The sequence below is a fragment of the Octodon degus genome, unplaced genomic scaffold (assembly GCF_000260255.1).
Source record: "Octodon degus isolate 3935 unplaced genomic scaffold, OctDeg1.0 scaffold00004, whole genome shotgun sequence".
Classification (NCBI taxonomy): Eukaryota; Metazoa; Chordata; class Mammalia; order Rodentia; family Octodontidae; genus Octodon; species Octodon degus.
In genome coordinates, this window is record NW_004524580.1 from 10,566,110 (window position 1) to 10,587,685 (window position 21,576).

Genomic DNA, 21,576 nt, shown 5'->3' on the forward strand with positions numbered 1-21,576 from the left:
TATTTTACTTTCTTACTTAATCTCCTTGAGCCTTACAAATAAGCTCAGGTAATTTGTAAGATGGCAAATCTTTCTTTATGCTTTGGAACAGTCTGAATATTTTTTAAACATAGCTTCAAGTCCTGTTCACCGTAGTGGCTGAAGATCGAGTGGTATTGACCATGTTCATGTAAACATCAAAAATAAGTTTCAAGTAGAACCAAGATGCTGGGCTTGTGTAATGAAAACCTGGGCATGTTAGTAACTGCTCTAGTATAAATTATGCAAGATATTTAAAGTTTCTTGTACTCATTAGGTCAGTGATTTTCAGGTAATCTGAGAGGCATCATTACAGACACTGAAGTCCTTATAGTTCCTTACCATGATTTTCTGGTGTAGGTGTAGAAGCAGTGGCCACAGGGTGTTTTAGTGGGAGGACCATCATGCTTTGCTTATGGGTGTTGCTGATTCCTAGCTCATTTTCATATTGAACCTGGAAAAGATATTTACTTTTGTGGTTCAAAGTTAAAAGTTCAGGCTGAAGGAAGTATATCTAGTACCAGGTCTGATTATTTTTCTAGGAAAAATGTGGCTTCTCTGTGGAATTTTAATTATCCCGACCTGCATATATTCTGAGTAACACTTGTTTTGTACTCACCGGATGAGATATATGAAACATGCTTCTCTTTTTACACGTCTAGTTATAATTTCTATTTGGTAAGATTCATCAATCAATTAATAGAAATATGTGGAGCCAGTGAGATAGCTCCGTGGACTAAAGCACCTGCTTAGGCAAGTGCAGGGACCATGGCTGAATCTCTGGCACCACATGCTGCACCAGCCCCACCTCCAGGGCAGGCTGAGCTGGCCAGAGTCTGGGCATAGTGGCATGCGCCTGTAATCCCAGTGCTAGGGAGGCTGAAAACAGAAGGATAACCTGAGTTCAAGCTGTGTAGTGAGACCCTGTAACAACCAAATACATAAATAAATAAATAAATAAATAAATAAATATGTGTTCAATGTACAGGAAGACTCTTGGAATCTAATCTAGTTGAGACCGAAGCTGTAGGAGAGAGGAGTCATAAATTTTAGTACATTGACCCTTTCTCATTTTGAGATATCTCTTGATTTTTTCCTTTTTTTTTTTAAACTTAACCCTTTTTGTACTAGCTCTTTTTATTGCTATAATAGCAGAACTTTCTTAGTTGCATAGTTAAGACTGCTAAAGGAGTAAAATTATTCTTTGTTTCAGTAGCACATTTTTAAATTCATGCAGAATTGCCTCATGTGGAGGTATTTGCTGTGTAACCTTTCAAGATGCTATGTTTACTTAGGCTGTACCAGCAAAGGAGGCAAAGCAAGCTGATCTCCCTGGTTTAAACTGTAAATAGCTGAAAATATAGAAGAAAATATTTTAAAATGATCATTGCCCGAGATTTGTTTGTGCTTATAGAAAAGGTCACTGATACTTACTTTTTCATATCTCAGAGAATCTTTGTAATTGTTCTCTTCATTTGTACATGTATTTTTCTATTCATGAAAATAGTTAAGTTTTGAAATTTACATTTTTATTTGTAATGTCTTTTTGTAAAACTCCCTTTTTTCAATAATAAACCATATGGTGTCCATTTAGCCCTAGCTGTTACATTGATCAAAGTTACTGCCAAAAATTAGTAGACAGAGATTACCATAGGATGGAATATCCTGACATGCTATATTGGAAATATATTTATATGTTGGGCACAGATTTTTAAAAACAAGAACTCAAATGTCTTTAGGATATTTTTCCCCTTAGACTTAAAATTGTCTTCTGGACATTTTAGTACCACTTTGGATGATGTGTTGTTGGCCTACGTTTGTCTGGAAATGAAATTCTCAGCAGCATGTTGGTAGAAATGCTTTTCTCACCAGTTATGCTATTGTGCGTAATATTCTATTTATGAACTATGTCTTTTCTGTGTAGTAATGTTTTCAGAGATCTGGGCATCTATTGCTCTTGGTGTCACTGAAGTTTAAGCAAACATGATTTTAGCCATTTTACAAATGAGAAACAGGGGAAAGACACTGAGAAGCAACAGGGTAAATACCCCCATTGACAGCTATGATCTTCCTGATGTGTGTCATCACAAGATCTCAGAACCTCAGCTTGATCATTTGAATGATAACCACCCCTAGGGAACAGTACGTACTGCGTACCTGCCCAGGGCTTGCCCTGCATTACGTATTTATTGACGTGTTGCTTTTACAATTGCTAATACACATAAAAGTTAAGTAATTTTCTTGCATATAGCCAAATCTAATTGATAATAAGATTACTTCTAACCTCAGATTTTGAATCTTTTCCCTGACATTTCCATGTCAGAGTTCTTTTAGTAACACTGGTAGGAAACTGACCTGGAGGTCTTGTTTGGCAGAGACTCACCTAAATGATGAATGGATTCCACCATGAGATAAACTAAATTATCAGATGTTTTGGGATGATAAAAGAATGAAGGAAATTTAGGAGAAAATAAAATTCTCTTGGTTTCCCCTAGACTCTTTTACAAATCATGATATAGTAGCCCAAGAACTTAGCCTTTCAAAAGGTCTCCATTTTTTAGACCTGAACCAAATTCAGATAAGGCTGATTATCACAAAAGCAACCACTGAGGATTTCTCTTCCACTCTGTTCCCAGTAGGAGCTCAAAGAAAACTCATATATGCTCTAGAATTTGCTATCAGTATAAAAGTATTAGTTGTATGACTGTGGGCTGTAAGATCAAACACATAATTTCTAAAAAGTCTTGATTGAGTTGCTGTGGATGCTACCTAAACAGGATCAATACTTATGATATTTTAATGTATATATTCACCATGTGTTGTTTTCCTACTACTTTTGACAGTGTGATTGGAAAAAAAGGTTCATTGGTATGTTTTGAAGAGAGCCTCAGTGCTTGCTGCTTCCAAATTCTTCTTGCCCGTTAGCCAGTCATTATGTTTGAAAGTGCATTAACATGAACTGTCTTTACTTAAATAGTGCTTCAAAAATTTTTGCAGGAAGAGCACTGCTATTAGGGATAGGGCATGCAAGCTTTGATGAAAAACCCTTGGAAAAATTCTGCATAATTGAGAAGCTCCTGAGTGCAGACAGGTGAAGGTGAAATCTAGCATCAAGAACAATGAGTGGAAATAGCAGCAGACCTGAGCAGTAGAAGTGGTTCATAGTCAAGATTAGAAATATGACAGGGATTCCATATAGTAAAGCGAGGAGGAGTGATACAGAGAGATACTGAAACCAAGCCACAGATGCTGGGGATTGGACATGTGAATACTGCAGCTCCCATATGATTGTTAGTAGTAACTGACAGTGTTTTCAAAATGCACAGTAGTATATTGTTTTGGTAAAATACAAGTTTCATCATTAATTTTTAGTCCGATTATTAGGATTTTAGTTTTATAACTACTTGAAATGACCAAAGATAGGGAAGGAAGAAAGCTTACTATAGTATAAACTTGTATAATTAGTGTTACATATAATTATAGAATAATAATTATAATAAAAAAATCTATTCTAGTATCCATGAATCATACATAGTCCTTAAGTAATGTCCAGTGTTCCTACTTAATATTTAGACTAAAACTTGCTTACTCACCAAACATTATGTTTATTTTCTTTTGGTAATCCAAGGTGTAATTTGTGGAAAACAAATTCTTGAAGACAAAGAAAGGCTTGTACTTTCCTGGAATCTTATGAAATAGATACAATCAAGGTAGTTCCAGTCTAGGAAGCCTGACCCATCCCCAACAAATCTTTACTAGTAGGTAAAGTGAGAAAGCATTCTGATAAAACTAAAACATGTCGTGCATCTTGAAACATCTCATGCATTTATACTCATCTAAGTTCTGTGCAGTTAGTGGCTCTTGGCTTCTGCCTTTGCTTCCTTTCCCTGTCAGCATGGGGTTCAGAAAGTTTGACATGATCAACTTTTATACTGAAATCATACTTCTTAGATTATAGTTTGGGCAGTAACATTTGTGGAGCACATCTAAAGTCTAAGTGGTCTACAGCGGTCAAGGATGGGCTTTGAACCAGAAAGAACTAACTTTTTTTGTGTGTTTTTAGTCTTTTACATGTCAATTTTTTGAAGCATAATTTCTTTCTGTATTTCCAACAGGATGGTAACGTAATGTCATTTGTTAGAATAAAGGAATATTTTACAATACACAAAATTTAGCCGAAAGTGACCTTCGGTTCGAATAGAAGCAGTTCTTGTGGAGTATATCAGGCACTAATGTGTTAGGCACAGATAAATAGCTGTTTGCTTTCGCAGCATGTTTGCATCGATTACTGACTAAATTTCAACTTTTGCCCCATTTTGGAAGTATCATTCTGGTTTTAAACAAGTAACTAAGTGGATGCCACTTGAAGATATACTCGTAAGTGAAATAAACCAGACCCGCATGTGTAAATATTGTATAGTCTCCCTAGTGTAAGAACTCAAAAGAAGAAATAAATATTGAAAGGTATAACACAACTAATGAAAAGCGAGAACTTAAAGATTAAGCAACAAAGAGAGGGCAAGGAGAAAAGCTAGGTAACATGGCAGGGGCAAAACTATACTTTTATATACACAATTTGGTTAAGGCAATGATCCTGGGGCTCTCCCATCAGGTTTTTGAAACTAGCAGTTAATTGGTAGGATTCTCACCTTGACTAACTATATATGCTGATACCTGTGAACTAAGCAACTGCACTGAAGATAGTAATGTGTAATACTAGGGCCATGCTTGGAATCCCTGTTATTCTGGTCTTCTAAATGTGTACTGTTTGTAATGTCATATCAATTATTATTATCCTCTCTCAAGTAAATGTTTATTTAAAAAAAGAGATAAAAAGGGTAATAAATGAAAACAAGAGACAAAAAAAGTCATAGGATTGTCCTGCTATACTGTTGTATATGGTTAGATTGCTAAATTTCTGTGTAAAAATTTGTAATTGTTTATTTCTATTTTTTACTATTATTTCTATTTTTTTTACATTCTGTAGGGATTTAAAGTTTAGCATATCAGCAATTGATGGAAAAATACCTTTTCCATGTTATGTCTAAGGCATTTGATATTCAGACAGATAGTGATGTTAAGCTCAACTGCCTATGTTATAGGGTAATAATATCATTAAGCTTCTCTTCTGGAGGGTAAAAACTTAACTTTGCAGACCAAAAACTGGAGAAAAAGAAGGGCTACATGGATAGCCAACATTTTGGCCCTAGCCCTTCAAGGTCAGTGAGGACTCAGGACATAAGAGGACCTGTACTATAACATCCTGTAACTCAGTGGTGTCCCAAATTTTCTGAACAAGGAGATTATGGGACCACAGAGGAAAGTGATCGATGATGTAGAGTGTTCCTAAGGAGAGTCACATGGAGAGAAAACATTCTCTCAGGCTTTCACAGAGAACAAATTGGTCAAGCAATGGCTGTGACTCATCCACATGGCTGACACTGACAAATGATCCACAAACTGCTGTACAGGGTTTCAGGGTAAATCCTGGAGGCATTTGACTGACCTTGTCAGATACAAAAGTTACATTTCTTGTTATATAGGTCTTGCTTTATCTTGGTCTTAACCATCTAGCAGAAAAGTATAAAAATGAGGTATAAAAAGGAAAGCCATATTAATATGCTGAGCTGTAGAAGGATCAAGTCAACAACTTCTGACATTGGCAGCCCTGTGGGTAACCCACTGCTATTATGGACTACTGGACTATATTGGATTACTTTGCTAAATTAACACACCTACAATATTTGAATGGCAATTGAATACCCATCCCTGACAAAAGTAAACAAAAAAGGGGGATATAAATGAAGGACCATTTTGTACTGAAAAAAGTATATGTATCTGTATATACAAAATAGCATAGATATGCAGCTCCTTTCTCTTAGTTCAATGAGAAGAAAGATTTGTGCTAATGGTGTTTAATATGCATTGTATTAATTATTGTAACTGTCCTACTAACCTGTTTTGAAACTGTCTCAGTGATATTTCTTTCTCAATAAAATTAATATAGAAAATAAAAATAAACAAGTAACTAAAATTAAGTGAAAGCAAGCTTTAGAATTTACCCTTATATTTAATGCAGATGAATGCTTGAGTTTTGGTGCATCTTTATTAGTGAAAATCTTATAATAGGACTAAAGACATAATTTGAATTTCTAAGGTAAAAATAAATTATAATTGAAGGCAGGAGTCAAGGTTAACAGTCTCCATATATTTTGGTGGCTGCGTTCATTGTAGCAGTGAAATGAAAATGCAAAGATGCTATCCCAAATAGGCTTGATTACTCTGCATTTCTGAGTGTTAAGTAGCAAGATATGAAACAGGAATCAGTTTCATTTATCCTTTTGGCTAATTTTTCAAAGACTAGTATATGCCAAATCATGAGAAAGTTATTATAACTTATTTTATTACATGGTTATATTTGTATTTCATGTCTTCAAATTTTCAGTAAACTAAAAAATCCTTGAAAAATCATTTGCTTATCGAGCTCATGAAACATCAGAAATACAAAATTGCAGTGATTACTTTATGGTAGATTTGATTTTCTTGTATAAGCTTAAAAATACTGTGTATTTAATAAAGACTTTGAAAAAATGTAGAGGGATGTGGGCTCAGATCACTTGATAGTCTTACAGAGACCTCACGTTTGATTTTCTCTCTAGAACAACTTTAGCAGGACGGGACTATTTAATTGTTCTTCTGCCTTTCAAAGAACATAAAATAAACCATGGCAGATTATGCACTAAGCACAAGGGGAGCTTTCGCTGCAAATTAAGGTCAAATTTTCTAGTAAGTGGATACCTTTTAGATGTAATTGAATGTCAATGTGAAGGGTCCTTGTGGTGTAAAAGCGATTCTTCCCTCTTCCTTTCCTGATTTTTTTTTTAAACAGCATGGTTTCTTTTCCATTTGAAAATAAAATAACTTTATAGGCTAGATTCCCTAGAGTTTATTCAGTGTACAGAGATACATCTAGTTGCCTTCCCTTGACACAGTCATATATGCTTCATGCCCCAGAAATGAGTCATATTCTTACTAAACTATGCTTATTTAAAAACATCTGCCATATGTAAAGCATCTTTGGAAGGCCTTTATAAATATACCTGAGCCTGCAATATCTTTGAATAATAATCATTTGTCCACACAAGTCATGTATATTCTTCTTCCAATATAGTAGGAAAATGTGACATTTAATGTAATGGCCCCAAAGAAATATAAAACTTGATATACTTTTTGGTGTTAATTTTTTTCTGGTATAGAAAATATATTATGGCTATTTTATTTTTGGACTGGGAATCGAACTCAGGACTTTGCACTCACCAGGCAGGCACGGTGCTGCTGACCTAGATCCCTGGCCCTTGAAAATAGACTATGAATATGGGAACCAGGTACATTGATTTTACTTTGGCTGGATTTTATTTGTCCCTAGAAACTCTGAAAGGACAACTCATTTGTATAAAGTTGTCCCTCACTTATCACGGAGGTTGCGTTCCTGACACCCTGTGATAAGTGAAAATCAGCTAAGTAGCAACATTTATTTTAGTGTTTATGTATATTTTAAGGCCTTATACACCCTTCCCACACTCTTATAAACCTTTCCCACACTTATAAACCTTTAAAAACACTTTTAATGTTCTAAGTCATTTTCTAAACTCATAAACCTAGGTAATTGTAAAAACATATGTATACTGTATGGTGAGCATGTATTCATCTGCTAAAGAAATACATACTGTAAACAGTGTATTTTATTTTATATTCTTTTAATATGTTAGAGTTAGCACTTTAATATATTTCTATATATTTAAATTTTTTAGGCAAAAATCATTAAAACCATAAATACTTTGCAACAAATACATATATAATACTGTATAGTACCGCAAAAATCCCTCAATATAGCGAAAAATCCATGATAAATAATTTAGATTAATATTTTTTGAAAACTTGCAAAACAGTGAGTCCACAGAAATCAAATCACAAAGTAGCGAGGGACTACTATAATTTTATTTTGTTTCAGATTATACTTTCAGTTCCAATTCACCTATGTAAACATACTGAGTGCTGTACTGTGTTATTTTAATTTTGTTCAGACTAAATATTGGTAGGGTAAGAAAGCTTTATCTCTAACCAGTTCAGATGACTGGGGAACACATCTGGGTCTCTTGCATTAACTCTGATATTTGGAGAGCTAATTGTGATTTTTTTTTTCAGTAAAATGGGACATTAGTATGCCTCAAAAACTCTTATTAGGTTAAATGCATTTAGAGCATTGTCAAGTGTATAGTAAGCTTTAAATAGATGTGAGCACTATAGTATTTTATTATATTTTTTTGTCCATTTGGTTTCTTCCTTTTCCTTTTTTCTTTTTTACCCATAGTGGTTTTTCGCAGTTTTTCAAAGCATCTCCATGAAAAGAGTAGTAACCCTCTCCTAATTAGAGCATGCCTTATAAAATGTATTTTTATGATGGGAATAATAGACTATTTTGAAAATTCAGAAACATTATTTGGGAAAGATTTTTCTAAATTACATTGAAATTTTAGATCACACTAATTACAGTTTTGTACTTCAGAGGAATATGTTGTGAATCTTCACGCTGTAAGGTATGGGTTGTGTTTGTCTGTATCTGTCCTTCATTAAAATATAGACCTTTAGAACATGAGCAAGTTATTAGGCTTCATTAAAGTCTGCTCGATGACTTTTGAGGCTTTTATTCCAAAAAGCTATGACATGCCAAAATCACATCAATAAAATGTATGGGATCAAAATGTGAATTACATTAAATATTAACAAAAACACAAGATCTTTAAGTTCAGGTAGTGCAGTTTTAAGTACTAAAGTGATAATTTTCAAATAATCCTCTACATCTGTTTTCAATTGTCTTACTAGAAGAAAAAGTTTGATGTTAAGAGTGCATTCCTTACGGAGGATATAGCGTAATCCCATCTCTATTTTCAAAGTACAGAGAGTGTGACCTTCGTTTTCTTTCCTTCCCCTTCTTTACCTTTCCCACGTTTCTCCTCCCGACTTAGGGAGTTATGTTCATTATGTTCTTCTGTTATTCATGTCGTAATTCTCTTTGATTTTCAGTGTCTAACTCAATGTTCCCTTTGCATTATAGGCAGCTGCTGTAATGTATTTGATTTGTATCCTTATTTTTATGGTATCCCCAGGTGAACCATGCTGTGATATTTTAGGTTAGAGTCCATTATTATTATTTAAAAATGGTGCTCTACCATGATACACTCAGGTTTTTGTTTTTTTGTAGGCTTTTATAGTCCATTCATGTCACAGCGTTTCTATGGTAACTGTTGGTCCTCACTGCTGCATAGTAATTCAGAAAATATATCCCATATGGCACTCACATGACGATCACACACCAGTTACATCTCACTGTGGATGAGCTCTAAGATACTTTCTTTAAATACCATCCTCCGTGTTCTCTTAAGATTGCTGGTCAGCGTTTGCTTCTGACTTAGCCAGTTCTGTTTGTTGGTCTGACTGAGAACAGTCAGGGGGCGTACCAGATTGTGGGTCCCAGGCCCTGCTACCACACCAGGGTCTTCCCGGCAGGTCCTCCCGTTCTTGGCTTCACCTGCACTTTTCTTTCTTTCCTTTTTTCATTTGGATTCAAAAGTTATATTATTATTGTAATTTGTATTTTTCTGAGTTACTGAGAAATTTATAAATTTCTGTTCCTCTTTATTGATTATACTACTTGATCTTTATTTTGGCTTTTTTGTGGTTTTTCTGTTTTTGACCTTTACTTATTTTACAAGATTCCTTACCTGTTTCTTGATTTTTTTTTAAGTGACTTACTGACGTATCTTTTTAAATATTTGAAGTGTTTCTGATGTATCATCCCTTGTGGATATTACCCATAATGAGTCCTTCAATAAATAGAAGCCCTTCATTTTTCAAATTAGGGCAAATCTGAGAGCCTGAAATCCATTAGATTTTTCCTTTTGGATTATATATGGAGCTTTTCTAAGGAGTTCTCTTCAATTGTCAAGAAATATTCTCTTCCATGTCCTTCTGTCAGCTTTACCTTTTCAAATTTAACTTTTATAACTGACTGGAGTTTACCTTTGTGTCTGATGGACATCATGATTAAAAATCCAGCATTTCTTTCTTATATATTATGGTTAGGGTATATTTTGAGTTCCTTAAGGATGTTAAAATATTAATTGGAATTCCATAGAATGTGTGGATTAATCAACACAGAAGTGACATTTGGGCAGTGTTAAGTTGTACCATCCATAAGCCTTGGAATAGTTCTATACTAAAAAAATAATCACTTTAGATATTTCAGTGGTAAGGCCAGTTATGTATAAGAATTTACAGAATATAAACTGGGCATAGTGGCACATGTTCATAATCCGAGCATTCTGGGAGGCTGAGACAGGAGGATCATAAATTTGAATCCAGCCAAAGGAAAGGTCACTATATGAACCACAACATAATAAAAAAGTGAGTTTAGTATTTTGTGGTTATATAGTCAACTTTCCTTTGGATTTAAACAAAACTGTGAAGTGGGTTTGCTTTGTTGCATTTTTTCATTGCCCTAAAGTAACTGTGTCCCATGCTAAAACAGGGTTTGTAATGGCTAGGTGACAAGTGTCAGATCAGTTTTGGGTACCAAGGGCTATTCTTGTTTTTCCTTTTTGATTTTTCTCATCCAGAACTAATTGAAATTATTTTAAAACATGGGCTTAATTGGGAGATTTTCTTTCCCCAGGTACTATGGGAAATGATTTAATCATAAATATGTAAGAAATTTCCGTTTGGGACGAAAGTAGGAAACTGTCATATTGCAGCTTTGCCATTATGACGGTGATGGTTTCTATTTTCTAAATTGTTTTCTCCTTCAGTCCTCTCCTGTGCTGCACATCCCTTTTGGAAATCATCATAATTTTGCCCCTTACTTACTGCACATGACTTTTGAGTAGTCTTCCTTTTGCTCTTTTGCTTCTCATTCAGTGAGTTACTCCGACTGCCGAGGAGGCAAAGTGAGTTTTTGGAAACAGGAGTCATGTCACAAAACTCCCTCACTGAAAACCTTTCCCTTGTGTTGCCTCAGAGTGCCCTTTGATCAGTCTTTTGTCTCCCTGATTATCTCTGGCTTACCGTCTTGTCTTTCCTTTTCACTTTTTAGCCACACACCTGATGTTTTATTCCTGAAAACTTACCAGTTGATTTTTTTTTTTTTTTTAAACTGGGAATTGAACTCAGGACCTTGTGCTTGCCAGGCAGCACTTATACCACTGGGCTATATCCCCAGCTCATCCAGTTGATGTCTTTGTGCTCTATTTCCCTTACCTGGAATCATCAACTAATGGCTGTTGGCTCCTTCAGTTCCTAGTGCTCACCTGTTTCCTAGTTCTGTGAAATATTCATCTAGATTGGCCTCACCCACATCTTACCTTGGCTTTTATTAACTGTGGTATCTGTAACTATGTAAAGCTCAGGCATGCATTTTATTGAATGGATCCTATACCCTCCTCCTTTCAGCATAGGCTCCATGTGGGCAGGAACTTGACAGGTTTCAGCACTGACTAGTAAAGTTGCGGGCAAAAATGATAATTAATACATGTCTGGATAACGGGTGATTACATCTATTAATGAAATAAATGAACACAGCGAAATGAATGCAGATGTATATTCTATGCAGTTATATATGTTAACTACTAACGAGAAGCTTTTGTTATTTTAATATTATTTAATATTTGATTTTATTATCTAATATTAAGATAAAAACTCCTAACAAAACCAGTCAATTTGTTTCTCTGGAAATAAGCTGTAAGATATTCAATCAAAAGAAATCCTCTGTGTAATTTTCTTTTCTTTAGCCCCTGTATTCTAAGACTGTGGTTTAAGTGGGATAACATTGTAATGATGTTGTCTTGGTGATTCAGTTTATATTTGGATGCATTTCTCTGGAGTAATTTCTGTGTAAATCTACTTTCATTTACTAATCCCACAATCAAAGCAGAATTTTGGGATAAAGTAGGCTGAGAACTCACTTGGGTATTAGAAGTTTCCATAGAACCATGTTTTATTAATTGGGGTCGGGGGTATTAGATATAAAATACACATGTAGTGTGATGCTTACTAAGTTTGAAGTTGATTATAACATTTCACTGTTGTATTTGTTTTCATTGACTGAGGGTTTTAAATTGACAATATATTAAGGTGTTTCAGTTTAGAAATACAGTTTTTCATAGTGTCGAGGCCTTACTCATCAGGCGCGAATGTTGATTTCCAGTGAAATATGAAAGAGAATGAGAATGTCATGTGGAGGGTAGAAAAGAGCCAGCCTTGCATTGGAGTCTGCTCTAATACTTGAGTGTTACATGGACTCATTCTTTTGTGCCTCTAACTCTGCTCATTTACAGAGAGGGCACAGACTTTAGGTACAGGGCTATGCTGAGAGCTCTGCAAGATGATGTAGGTCAGGTGTGGCATGATGCATGCCAGTGGTTGGTGCTGGGTAATTCTGAGCTCAATGTACTTCTGCCGCTATTCACCAGAACCATAGTCTTCCAAATGCAAAATCTTAGTGTTCTCTGTATACAGGAACATAAAGTACATTGTCTTAATATTATCTCTATAAGCAGTGCTTGATTATTGTAAATTATAAGTATCAACTACAATAATACTAAGAAAATAGCTAATATTTATTGAATGTTTACCATGTTTCAAGTACTGTCTTAAATGTCTTCCATGTATTAACCCATCTTTCTTGTAAAGCCAGTAAAGCACTAAATATGAGGTATGAAAGATTTAAATTATAGGAACTCAGGCAAATCTGAGACTGAAAGATTTTATATTTTTTTAATGGACTAAAAACTGCTACCTCAAAACCCCTTTTATCCTTCCGGTAAATTCAGAGACAACCCAAGTAAATCTCGATGCATAACATTCCTATCTACGTTCTCGCTAGGTAAAAGTGCCAGTGTTAGGATTCAACACCCCATATTTTGAGGAGGAGGAAGGAGATAAGTAGGTAAACTTGAGGGCTTTGGTCTGTTTGAAAGCTGTCTTCCAGGTAGTAACAGAGGTTATGCCTTTTTAATATTGAGAAATCATGGATATGTGAAGAAAAATTCAAGGCACATATAAAATTACATAGTTTTCTGTGTGAGAATGTGTGATTACAGATTTTCCTTCAAATGAACTCATTAACAGGAAGGTTATAAAGGAACATTGTATCTGTGCCGATCATATATCCTTAACTGTTTTGAGAAGCATGGTGTTTTAATGATATCTTCTGATGCTTATTAAGCCTTTCTGTAGCTTTAATCTTGTTTGGTTTTTTGCTTTTCATCTCCAGATCTTCTCTGGCATTTATCAGTTTTTTCATACTTGAATGGAATCTTTGTTTATTTTAAAATGGTTTCTTACAGTTTGTAGTCCAGTAAACATACAATAATTTCAGGACATAAAGACCCCAAGGAAACTTGAAAGAGTTTGAAGTCTTTGTAGGTGATCTTGAGGCAACATTGTCCTTGGCCTTATGATAAACTGTATGTATAGACATAGATATAGATATAGATATAGATATAGATATAGATATAGATATAGATATATGCTGACTTTTACCCAAAGCTTATATATATATATATACATATATATATATATATATATATATATATATATATGTATATATATATAAGCTTTGAGATATAATAATTGCTTTAATTGTTTCCAGACTTTGACTATATTTAATCTCCTGGTTTGCTGAGATGTTAGAGTAAAAAGGAAATTATCCTTCTTAAAAATGTGTTATGAAAGTTTTCTCTCCTGGAGGTACTTCCGGTTGGCCTGATATTGTGTCATGTATAATTAGATTGATGCTCAGCCTGAATACTATTTTTTTTTCTTCTTGTCAGCATGGGGTAACCTCGGAAATGTTCTGAAGAGTCAGAGCAAAATTTCTGAAGCTGAAAGCGCCTATCGAAACGCTTTGTACTACCGCAGCAACATGGCTGACATGCTTTATAATTTGTGAGTATGCCTGGCTTTCTTTTGTTTGGTTCAGTTTTGAAACCTGCCATGAAAGGCAGTATTGACTTAACTGCTGGAAATGGAGATGATTCGAGCTGTTTTTCTGGAATAGTCTTTTCATTCATCATGCCTCTGAGACTAGTAGGTGCATTTCTTTGTTTTGGGCCACACTGTCTTCATTCATTTGCACTGATATATTATCTTGGGACGTTTTTGAAGTTGTGTACCATATTAGCATATGAAAACTGGTTGAAATGTTTTTTTTTTTTTTTTTTTTTTTCCCAAAGTGTATTCTGCTACTATTGAGTTGTATATTAAGGCTCATAAAATAAATTTGTATGTATGGTATTTGTACAATTGATGCTCTGGATATTAATACTACTAACTTTTGTTCTCATTAAAAAATGGCCTATGTCAAAGTGTCCGCAGAATATGGGCCCAAACAGGAGAGTTAAGGAATAATATCATGGCGCTGGTACGGTGCTTTTTTCTCTTCTCCATCCCTTTCCTCTGCTTCCCTCTTCCAAGGTTCTGATGACTCTGATCAAAGTTTAAATGCAAGAACAATCATCAGTATGCATGTTATTGTTGGAAAATGTATATTGATAGAAAAATTCCTAAGGTTGAAATCAGTTGTATTTTTTGATGGAAAGTCCAAGAATGTATTGTGGGGTTCCAGTTGCCAGCATGGGGTAACCCTGGAAATGTTCTGAAGAGTCCAAGCAAAATTTCTGAAGCTGAAAGTGTCTAGAGAAATGCTTTGTACTACCACAGCAACGTGGCTGACATGGTTTATGATTTGTGCATACAAACTAAATTCAAGTCCTTTCTTTTGTATTTAGGAGAATGTTGGTTTATTTGTGATAGAAGGCTAGTTTCAACTTGCTTACATACCAGAATTTATAAATTATCTTACCTAAAATTTCCTGGGGTTCCCTAGATATGTACACAGTTAGATCCAGGTATTTACCTATGTTTTGGGGATTTGTGATCCTGGTTGCTTTGAGTTTGGTCTATTCTTTGTGAGGCTTTGCTTATAGTAATCGGAAAAATAACTCCTATTTTAAGTATGTAATGTAAAGCCTTTTCTCAATTTTAGATGAAAAAGAAGATTTTTATCTTGGTGTCTTTGTCTGTCATGGAAAGAGTTCTCTTCCCAACCCTTTTGGTTTTGTGTGTGTTTGTTTGGATGAAATACTGGGAAGTGTATAACGAACCATGAAATATTTCCTTCAGATTTGTAATAGAACAGAGAGAGACCAGTTTCCAAAAGGAAGATGACCATTTCACAGGCAAAATATAATGTCTATTACTTGTGTTTAATAAGTGTTGTATAATATTGGCCATTTCAAAAAATGTACACTTCAGTTATTAATGTAAAGTTATTTGCTAGCTACCTAAATTATTAATAGTGGATATGTTTAAATTATACATTTTTTAAAAAAATATGAAGCTTATCAAGTTAAAATAAATAGGAAAAAATTCAGTTATTTCAGGAAGAAGAGATAAGATGAGTTCAGTTTAATTTCCTGTTTATAACTTTACCACCTTGTCTTTAGCCACCTAGCTTTAACAGGGGGCTCTCTAACAGTGAAACCTCAATCTAGTGGCTGGTGATATGAATTAGGTTAGTGGATGTGCTTTTGTGTTGTCTTACATACAGTGTTGAATTTTTACTTCGTCATCCAAATTCCTCCACGTGAACCACACTCTCCACTGTTTGATGTCCGCTCCTTACCACTGTATATGTATTATCAGTCTCTCTCTCTCTCTCTCTCTCTCTCTCTCTCTCTCTCTCTCTCTCTCTCTTTATTTTAGGGAAGGGTCTACAGGGTATTCAGGGTCTCACTACTAGACCGGACTCGTAGTGATCCGCCTGTTTACAGCCTCCCAAGAGCTGGGATTACAGAGGTGTGCACCATCATGCCCAGGGCTTGATTGCCTTCTCAGCACACTCTAATGGTGGGGCCAGCATGGCAAGCCTGGGGATTGAACCCCTGGCCCCTGCACCTGCTTGCAGGCTCTTTAATCCACTGAGCTATTTGGCCAGCCCTACCATCCTTTCTCTTGGAGTAATTTAAATTTGCACTATTTTCTTTATAAGAATGAGATATCCAGAGTCTTCCATGAAGGCTCATGTCCTCTTCTTCTAGATAAACATTAGGTTATGATAACTGATTATTAGTATATTTATTTCATGAAAAAATGGTCATAGAAGTTTAATACATTGCACACAGTTTAGATATATTTTTAAATACAAATACATTCCACATATATTGTCTATTCATATTTTTGGGCTGTACAGTACAGGATACCTTCTGATATTTAATCTCCTACATTTTGAAAGGAAAAAGTAAGTTGAACAATCAACAGCTTTTTGGTGAATTTGTTTTGCTTTTACCCTAGAGTTTTAGAAGTGGCCTGTCTCTTGCTAGTGTGTGTTGGGAAGAGACATCAAGGCAAAGAAAGTGTTTATTGAGGCTGATATTTTTACTCAGATCATAGATTTATTAATTAGGCAGTTCCTGTTCACATGTAATTGCAAATATTTTTCTTATAATTTTGTATGAATGCTTATATATGGTGGGAAAATATGAGTAGAGTTCCCGCAAGGTGCAATAGACCAAGATACCTTTCTATAAGCCATAATATCATTTGTGAGTTTGGTCCATTCATTCCTAGAAGGAAAGTTTTTGTTTTTACTTCTTTACATAGGCAGGGGAAAATTTTTCTTATGATCCACTTACACTTACAAGCTATTAATCCAACTACAATTTATTTTATATTAGTGCGGTAGTTTTCTCTGATGTACTTAGATTACTCCTTGTTCTGTTTCAGCTTCTTAAAAGGAATTTAGTTTATTCTTTCTAGTAAACTTAACCTGATAACACAGCTTTGTTCAGCAGGAGGCATTCATCTTCTTTCCTATCATCAGTTATAGTTATGTCTCTTAACAATTTTATGATGGATGCCTGAAACTAATATATTTTATTAAAAAGCATAAGTGCCTATGTTGAATGAGCTTTAGAAGGTTGTGGGAATCTTAAGTTTCTTTTCAGTCCTTCACTTTGAATCAGTAAGTAACCTGGAATATTTAAAACATAATTGGTGTTCCATAAATCGACTTGTTTTGTAAATTAATATGAAAGTTTTTTATTATTATAACTTCCTATTTGAAAAATAGTCTGGAGGTATTTCTCATTATTTAACTTTAAAGTAATAATTACTAATGTAACAATTCCTAGCCAGGCACAGGGTAATTCTAAATTGAAATAATCTGAAATTAACCCCTTTAGCTTTATTTTTTTGTTTACATATGTAAAATATGACCAGAACTCTTAAATGGTACCTCTGAATGTTAGATCACAATGAAAAAAAAAAAAAGGACAACTTAGAAAAATATTTAATAAGCAGTAGTTTGAATGATATAGATTTATATTTGAAGTTTAGTGAATGTCGCATTGCAAGATTATAAAAATAAGACTGTATTTTTCAGGAATGATACTAAGCTATATGTCTAAAGGGTTATAGTCCCAGCTTATATAATATTAGAATCATTTCAATTTTTTCTTAATTTGCTGCACTTGCTTGAATTGCTTCTGTATGGCCACCAATGTTCTTAGTTCTTTATACATATTATCACAATTGGCCTTCAGATGAAGTCTACGCAATGAGGAAGGTGAGGCTCAGATGTAATTTGCCCAGTGTTTTAAAAATAATAAGTGGAACACTTATTATATAAATCTATAATGTTCTAAGTCTATATCTTTACAACAATTATATTTTGTTCACATAGAGTGAGGAAGAAAAAGTAAACCTTTAATATATATGTTTCACATCTAGCAAAAAAATTATCAAAATCACTTGTCTAGGAAAAGAAATGTTTGGTAGTCAATCAACTACAGTAATGTAATTTAATTTGTAAGAATCACTGATTTTATTAACCTCATCTTGTAGAACAGTAGATTGTTAGTAGGATTGTATACGTGTTTTAAGAGTACGATTATTCATTTTAATTTCTTAAAGAATTAACATACTTTTCACTTAAAAGTATGTTAAAACAGAAAAAAAAATACAAGTGATACAAAATTTAACTTAACAAAATAATACAAATTACACAGTATTTGTTGTAATATAGTGTTGTCTTCCAACCAGTTGTTCTTATTAGCAAATATATGCATATAAAATTGGAAAGAGAAAGAAGTATATAAGAAATTAAGAAGATAAAAAGTACAAACAATTGAAAAAAAGAAATTAAATATTGTCTGCTTCTTGCCGTAGACCAGAGAAATTCACAGTACAGTTGTCCAAACCATCCTGCTTATATACAGAGATAAATCTCTTTCCCCCACTCTCTCTCCTGTCTTTCTCCTCAACTCAGTAACTCTCTCTTTTTGAGTAAGCTCATTCCCTTTTCCCAATATCTACTGTACCCTTCAGATTCCATTTTCTCCTTTACGTTCTCACCCTAAGGAGACAATACAATGTTTGCACACATGAATCTGATTTACTTCACTTAAAAGTATGTTCTCTGGTTGCATCTATTTAGAAACAAAATCCTGTTTTATAGCTGAATAGTACTCCATTGTGTAAAAATACCACATCTTCATATCCATTCTTCACTTTATGGACTCCTGGTTGTTCCCAGGATTTGGCCATGAGAAATTGCGCTGCCATCAACCTGTTTCTGGAAAAACACCCAGAGAGAAATAGCTAGGTTGACTGAGATCTTCAATCCTAGCTTTTAGCGGCGTCTTCACACTAATTTTCATAGTTGTTGTACCATTCTACACTCCCACAACAGAGAGGAAGGTTTTGTTTTTCTCTATAACTCGTTCAGCATTTGTTATTGGCTGACTTTTTGAAGTTAGCCTTTCTTTTTAGAGTGACATGGAATCTCAGTGTTGTTTTAATTCACATTTATAGAATGACCAATGATGTGGAACATTTTTTCATATATTTATTCGCTTCTTTAATTTCTTCCTCTCAGAAGTGAATGTTCACTTCAGATGCCCATTTTGGAATGGGTCTTTGATTTTAGGGGGCCTGATTATTTTAAATTCTTTGTATGTTCTTAATAGAAGGCTTTTGTCAGAGGGACAGCCAGCTATAATTTTTTCCCAGTTTGTGGGCTTTCTTTTTACTCTCGTTATGGTTTGTGTATGGCTATCCCCCCCAAATCTTCATGCAGTCTTGGGGCAGCTTCTGGAGTTTGTGGTTATTGTTGGTGTGGATGCTGCACTTGCCCTGGGGCAGGTAATTTGCATTACAATATAAGGTGGCTTATATTGTAAAAGAGAAGTTAGCTGCTTGAGATGCTGCTACTCCGTGTGCTCTTGCTCTTTGATGTCACCATGAAAGGTTGCTTTCTGCTATGTGCTGTTCTGCCTTGGACCCAGCTGAATATGGACTGAAACCTCTAATAACTGTGAGCTAAATAATCCTGTCCTTCCTTCATTTTTAGTGTTAGGTATTTGTCCCAGCAACGGGAGAAGACTAAGATAACTCTGTTGGAGATTGCTTTGAATTGCAGAAACTTTTCAAAGAGATGAGATCCCAGTTTATTATTTGCAGCATTTCCTCTGCTGTTTGATCTTTGTTTATGAACTCTTTACCTACTCTTATGTCTTTAAGATTTTTACCTACATTTTCCTCCAGAAGATTTAATGTTTTAGTTCTAATATTTAAATTTTTGATCCACTTTGACTATAGTTCTGTGCATGGTAATAGTCATGAGTCTAGTGTTAGCCTTTGGCATGTGGATAGCTTGTTTTACCAGCACCATTTATTAAAGAGGCTATCCTTTTAGCAAGCATGTTTGGTGCCTTTATCAAACATAAGGTGGCTGAGTGTGTTTGCAGTTGTTTCTGCATTTTCTACTCTGTTTCATTGATCCTTAGTACTAGCTTTATGCTAGTACCATGCTGATTTTATCACAGTAGCTTTATAGTACAATTTGAGGTCAAGGTTTGTTATATCTCCTGCCTTTCCTTCCCAGGATTGCTTTCGGTATTCTGGATCTCTTCTGGTTTCAAATGAAGTTTATGGAAGTTTTCTCTAGCTCTGTGAGGTATACTAAGGGTATTTTGATCTGGATTGCATTGAATCTGTATAAGAATTTTGGCATTATGGCCATTTTCATAATGTTGGTTCTTCCTATCCAGGAGCATGAAATATCTTTCCATTTTCTCAAATCCTCATTAATCTCTTCTCTCAGAGTACCATAATTTTCACTGTATAATTTTTTTACATCCTTTATGAGACTGATTCTGAAGTATTTCATTTTTTTGGATGTTATTGTAAAAGGTGCTTTCCATAATTTCTGTCTTAGTGCATTCATTCTTTGTGTACAAAAAATACTACTGATTTTTGATTGTTGACTTTGTATCCCACTACATTGTTGAATTTAATGATTAATTCTTTAAATCTCTTGGTGAAGTTTTTGTAGTCTTCTACGTAGAGTATCATGTCATCTGCAAATAATGATAATTGCACTACTTTTTTTCCAATCCTTATTGCTTTTCTTTCTCTTGTCTAATTGCTCTACCTAATGTTTGCAGAAGGATTATTATTATTATTATTATTATTATTATTTGTTTTGGCTGGCTCAGGCTGTCTTATGGGCGGTTCTGGTGTGACTTGTGGAGCTGGTTTGCCAAAGCAAGCACTTAAAACAACTGAGCTACCCTGCAAGACCTTTGGATAATGTTTCCAGATCTATATTGAATAGGAATGGAGACAGTGAACATCCTTGTCTTGTTCTTGATTTTAAAGTGAAAGTCTTCAGTTTTGCCTAATCAGTATGATGTTCACTGTTGGTTTCTCATAGAGGGCTTTTATTATGTTGAGATATGGACCATCTATCCCAATTATCTGTGGGATTTTTATCATGAATAAGTGTTGGACTTCGTAGAAAGCGTTTTCTTCATCTATTGAGATGATCATGTGGTTTTTATTCTTGGTTCTGTTGATGTGGTATATTACATTCATGAATTTGCATATATTGAACCTTCCCTGCATTCCTAGGATGAATCACACTTGGTTGTGACGTATAATCTTCTTGGTAATTTGCTGCATTCTGTTTGCTAATATTTTATGGAGGATTTTTGCATCTATATTCATTAAAGAGATTGACCTATAGTTCTCTTTTTCAGTTGGACCTTTCTCTAGTTTTGGAATCAGAGTAATACTTGCCTCCAGGAATATGTTCGGGGGAATTGCTTCACTTTCAATTTCATTGAAGAGTTTGGGGAAAGTTGGCATTAAATCTTCTCTAAGTTTCTTGTAGAATTCTACTGTAAATCTATTGGGACTTGGGCTTTTCTTTGTTGGTCAGATTTTTTTTTTTTTACATTATCAATTTTGTTTCTTGTTATTGGGTTATTCAGAATTTGTGTATCTTGACTCAGCTTTGTCATTTTATATGTATCTAGGAAACTATCCATTTCCTCTGTGTTTTCCATCCTGTGAGAATAAGGTTTTTGGATGTAGGTATTGATGATCTACTGAATTTCTCCAGGGTCTGTAGTGATTTTTCACCCTTTTCATTCTTTATTG

The 21,576-nt window shown here is 34.5% G+C and overlaps 1 protein-coding gene across 3 annotated transcripts in view; it reads left to right on the forward strand.

Moving 5' to 3' along the window:
- Positions 1–21,576, forward strand: part of Tmtc2 (transmembrane and tetratricopeptide repeat containing 2) — a 434,585-nt gene that overhangs the window by 224,152 nt on the left and 188,857 nt on the right. For all 3 annotated transcript variants that reach the window (XM_004623764.2, XM_023716254.1, XM_023716256.1), the window contains one exon: positions 13,905–14,019. In XM_004623764.2, coding sequence (XP_004623821.1) covers positions 13,905–14,019 — 115 coding nt within the window. The remainder of the gene's footprint in view (positions 1–13,904; positions 14,020–21,576) is intronic.